The sequence below is a fragment of the Mus pahari genome, chromosome X, assembly GCF_900095145.1.
Source record: "Mus pahari chromosome X, PAHARI_EIJ_v1.1, whole genome shotgun sequence".
Lineage (NCBI taxonomy): Eukaryota > Metazoa > Chordata > Mammalia > Rodentia > Muridae > Mus > Mus pahari.
This window is the reverse complement of record NC_034613.1, coordinates 131389149-131393868: the sequence shown is the minus strand read 5'-3', so window position 1 is coordinate 131393868 and position 4720 is coordinate 131389149. Positions and strand designations below refer to the sequence as shown.

Sequence of the window (4720 nt, the reverse complement as noted above, 5' to 3'; positions counted from 1 at the left end):
AAATCTGATAGGGGACTAATATACAATATATACACAGAGCTTAAGAAGCTGAACTCCAGAAATTCAAATAACCCCATTTAAAAAATGGGGTACAGAGCTAAACAAAGAATTCTCAACTGAGAAATACAGAAGGGCTGAGAAGCACCTGANAAAATGTTCAACATCCTTAGTCATCAGGGAAATGCAGATCAAAACAACCCTGAGATTCCATCTCACACCAGTCAGAATGGCTAAGGTCAAAAATTCAGGGGACAGCAGATGCTGTCGAGGATGTGGAGAAAGAGAGCCTAATTTCTACGTGGATTTCAAATGTTCTTATCACCTGAGAATGGGTAGAACTAGTGGGCCAGTAGGTGGCATCAGAGAACACACCATCTCTTCAGAATTGTGAATGACAAGCCAACTAGCCTCTAGATGCTGTCTGTTTCTTAGTATCAGTATCTGAAATGCTAACTAGCCTGATGTGCTTGATTCTAAAATATGGTCATGATATACTAGTAAATTTAGAGGATATGGAAGCGATCACTTGCACTTTAGGAAAATTTTACTGTCCTTGGTAGGCATTGGAATCTTCAGTGATTGCATATAGGAGTATAGCTCTTTTCTTTAGATATTTTCATTTGTTTGTTTTTTAAAACAGCCCCAATAAACACAGTAACCCTAAGTCTTCTTGACATCCCCACTATTCTTGTAATCTTCAGTTACCCCTTCTTACTGTTTGTCTTCATTGGTTTATTTAAAAGAGTCCCAGTGAGACCTCAGCTGCTGACTATATATCGAAATTGACACATCTATCTGTGTGTTGTCTTTTAAATATCAATAGTGTTATTATCAGTGTGTGTATGTTTGTATGTATGATGTGTATTGCATTGTGTAGTTGTGGAGGCCAGTGGGAAAACCTTGAGACATTAGTGTTCTTCCATCTTTATGTGGCTTCTGGGGTTAGAACTCAGGGGCTCAGGCTTGTGTGGCAAGTGCCTTTTTCCAGTTGAGCCATATTGCTACTAGCCCTGTCTTTTTTTAATATTTATTTATTTATTATATGTAAGTACACTGTAGCTGTCTTCAGACACTCCAGAAGACGGCGCCAGATCTCAGATCTTGTTATGGATGGTTGTGAGCCACCATGTGGTTGCTGGGATTTGAACTCAGGACCTTTGGAAGAGCAGACGGGTGCTCTTACCTGCTGAGCCATCTCACCAGCCCTAGCCCTGTCTTTTAAAGAACTTTCAGAGGCTGGTGAGATAGCTCAGCGGGTAAGAGCACTGACTGCTCTTCTGAAGGTTCTGAGTTCAAATCCCAGCAGCCACATGGTGTCTCACAACCACCCATAATGAGATCTGATGCCCTCTTCTGGTGTGTCTGAAGACAGCTACAGTGTACCTATTTTTAATAATAAATAAATCTTTTTTAAAAAGAAAGAAAAAAGAGGCAGGTGGATTTCTGAGTTCGAGGCCAGCCTGGTCTACAAAGTGAGTTCCAGGACAGTCAGGGCTATACATAGAAACCCTGTCTCAAAAAACCAAAAAAAAAAGAAAGAAAGAAAGAAAGAAAGAAAGAAAGAAAGAAAGAAAGAAACAAAGAAACAAAGAAACAAAGAAACAAAGAAACAAAGAAACAAAGAAAGAAAGAAAAAATAATAACCTTCGGGATTGTTCATGGCCTCACAGAACATAGTGCATTATCTGTACACACTTTTCAAAGATATATTTCTGTCTTACATTTCTTAGTTTATTCCATCTAGCCTTGGAGAACTTCTCCTAGCTACCTTGCACACAAACATCCTCCTAGATGTGGTGGAGAGTTCTCTTCCATAGTATCAGGCTCTGGTTCTTTTATGCTAACTAATGGCTCTTACTAGGCTTTCTTCCGAGAAAACATCCTAAAACAGTCAGGAAGAAGTTACAGGTTTCCTACAACCATGCCCAAACTTCCTAGAATGTTATTTCTTCCCATTCTGTTACCTTTATTAAATCAAAAAGTGGGGTCTAATACAGTGAACTCAGGCTTGCTGGGAAGTTACTATGTAGCCCAAGCTAGGCTCCTACTTATACCAGTCCTCCTGCCTCAGCTTCAAGAGTTCATACACTTGCCTCCATTTTGTTGCTTGCTGGTTACCCTAATCAAGTTCACGCTGAAGGGGAAGGGGTACAACTAATGGGAAGGTAGCAAAGATGTTACAGCCACTTTAAATCTATTACACATTTTGTTAAAAAAAATGCTCCTATTTTAGAATTTGCTTACTAATATTAGTTGTCCTAGAAATTGTATTCCCATGGCCTCAGCTGGTATCTCAAGGCATTCTAGTATGGAGGTGCAAATAGTGTCATCATAGTTAAGGCATTTTCTTTCCTTAGCTATATTTTCCCTTCCCTCTGCCCTCATGTTCTGTTGATCTAGTTCATTTTTCTTACCAGTTAACTGAAAAGAGAGATGAAAAAAAGCTATAGATATTATACCATAGGAAAACCCAGCAGAATGAAGTGCATGTGGTTAGAGCCTTACTTCTGAAGATTTTGAGGAATTCTATGAGGTACATTCCTGATATTGTAATTCTTTACATCTGAGGTGTGATAGTTATTATCTTCTTTCTCTAGTACCTGTAAAATGATCATGAAGTCAACATTTTTGGTGCCTTGCATACTCAATAAGACTATACAAGTCATTAAAAGGTTTGTGTTATAATGATTTTTGGTTTTATCTTAGAAAATATCTTTATTATATAACACTTTAATATTTTTTGCCTATCAGAGAAAATGTCTAGTCTGTTATTTACCTAAAGCTGTTCTGTGGGTTCTTTTGACATTCTTGACTGGCTCAAAAACTGTCTACTGTGAGGCCATTTCTGTCTTTAACTGGAGCTTTGAGAGGTAAGTGTAGCTTCATACAGTGACTTTGGAGTTGAAGGGACTTCAGTTGGATCTCCATGTTTGTGGTATTCTCCTGCAGGTATTTTTTTCTTGTTTTGGGGGTACTGGGGATCAGTTCCAATGCCTCATATATAATCTCTCTTTTAAAAACACTCACAGAGAACAATAACAACAAAACAAAAGCTGGAGATACAGCTCGGTTGGTAGAATGTTTGCCTAGTATATAGAAAACTCTTGAGTTCTATCACCAACACTGCATAAAACTGGGCTTAGAGGTGCTTCTGAGAATTCAGGGGGTAGAGGCAGGAGGATCAGAAGTTCAAGGCTGGCCCTGGGTATATTAGACACTGTCTTAAAAATGCTTATAACATTTCTAACTGACAACAGTCTTATCCATTTATGTAGGAATAAATTAAAAAGACTAAGGGTAGTTTTAGAGCCTATGATTCCCACTCTGTATCATGGCAGTTTGGTCACTAGCAGCCATCTGAAGTAACGTGAATGCCTATATATAGTATAAAGCAGCTGTAAGCCATGTGTTTTGGGTGGCAGCAGATACCATTAGTTTCCTTTGTTGGGTCCTGCTGTTGTCCTGGACAGGAAGAAGTGTATGAAGTCCCTTTCTTTGTCTGCATTCTTTTTCAGGAAAAGTGATCCTAGTTGGAGGCCTCACTCCTGGCATGCTACCAAGTACTTTGATGTCCACCCTGAGCCAGCAGCCTCACTGTTTCTGAACACCAGCAGCTCCCCTTCCTGGAAGAGCCAGCACCAGGCTAGGTAGGTATTCTTTCCCGGAGACCAAACACCATGTAACTATGACATTCTGTGAGTACTCAGAAGTTCCCTTAAGTTTTGGGATTTGACTTCAGAACAGTCAAGGCTACTGATCCTCAATTAGGGTTTGAACTGAATATTTCACTGAGCACAGAAACATCTGATAATAGAAAACAAAAAAATAAAAAATTAAGTTCTAAGACAAAGGATGAACAAGCTTTTCTCTCTCTCTTCTGAGTGTTTCTTGAGGAAGCTTCAGTTTTTATTCGTGTGGAATCCTTTGAGACTGTCAAGTGTGATATCAAGGAGTTGGATTCTGAATCTAGCAGGTGGGATTCCCATTATATCTATATCTTCTCAGGCATCATCTTCTTTCAAAGACATTTCAATGAATTGGCAAGCAGGTGATGTTTATGGGGAGGATTTACTTTGTCTTCATCTAGTCTTCAGTACTCCACAAATGTTACTGATTAGATGTCTCACATATTCTGATGGAAGGATGACAGTAATGATGACTGGTATGGTTTTGGCATGTGTTTATTGTGCATGAGTATATCATCATGGCTGTATGAATTCTTTTTCCCCTGTGTGCATTTGTGCCTGTGTATGGCTGTTTGTGTGTGACTAAATGTATTTGTGCACGTATGCATCTGTGTTATGTATGTTGTCAGTTGTGGCCCCCTTGTCCATGTTATGGAAGCATTCCATAGTAGACATGTTAAGCTAGATGCTTTGCTTTGGGATGTCTAGTTTGGATACGAAGGTCAAACAGCCAAGGTCATCGTAGTTAAAGAGCATCGGGTAGCAGTCATGGCCTGCAGCCACCATGCTGTTCTCTGAGACAAATGACACACTGAGCAGTGGCAGGAACTCTGTGTTCTCAGAGTCGAAACCTGCACGCTTTTTGAGGCATCAGCAACAGACACTGTGCTGTCCTGGCTGACCCAGGCCAGGCGACTCCAACTGTCAGAGAAGCTGACCCCATGTACCTAGCCACCAGTGCCACTGCCATCAAACTCAGACATCAGCTGACCAAAAGGCATCTTGCTGCCCCAGGGCGTGCTGGCTGGCTTCTC

At 40.2% G+C, this 4720-nt stretch overlaps 1 protein-coding gene across 2 annotated transcripts in view; it reads left to right on the top strand.

Moving 5' to 3' along the window:
* The window catches only part of Shroom2 (shroom family member 2), a 158109-nt gene that overhangs the window by 91937 nt on the left and 61452 nt on the right, over positions 1-4720 (top strand). For both annotated transcript variants that reach the window (XM_021187851.2, XM_021187850.2), the window contains exon 3: positions 3516-3647. In XM_021187851.2, coding sequence (XP_021043510.1) covers positions 3516-3647 — 132 coding nt within the window. The remainder of the gene's footprint in view (positions 1-3515; positions 3648-4720) is intronic.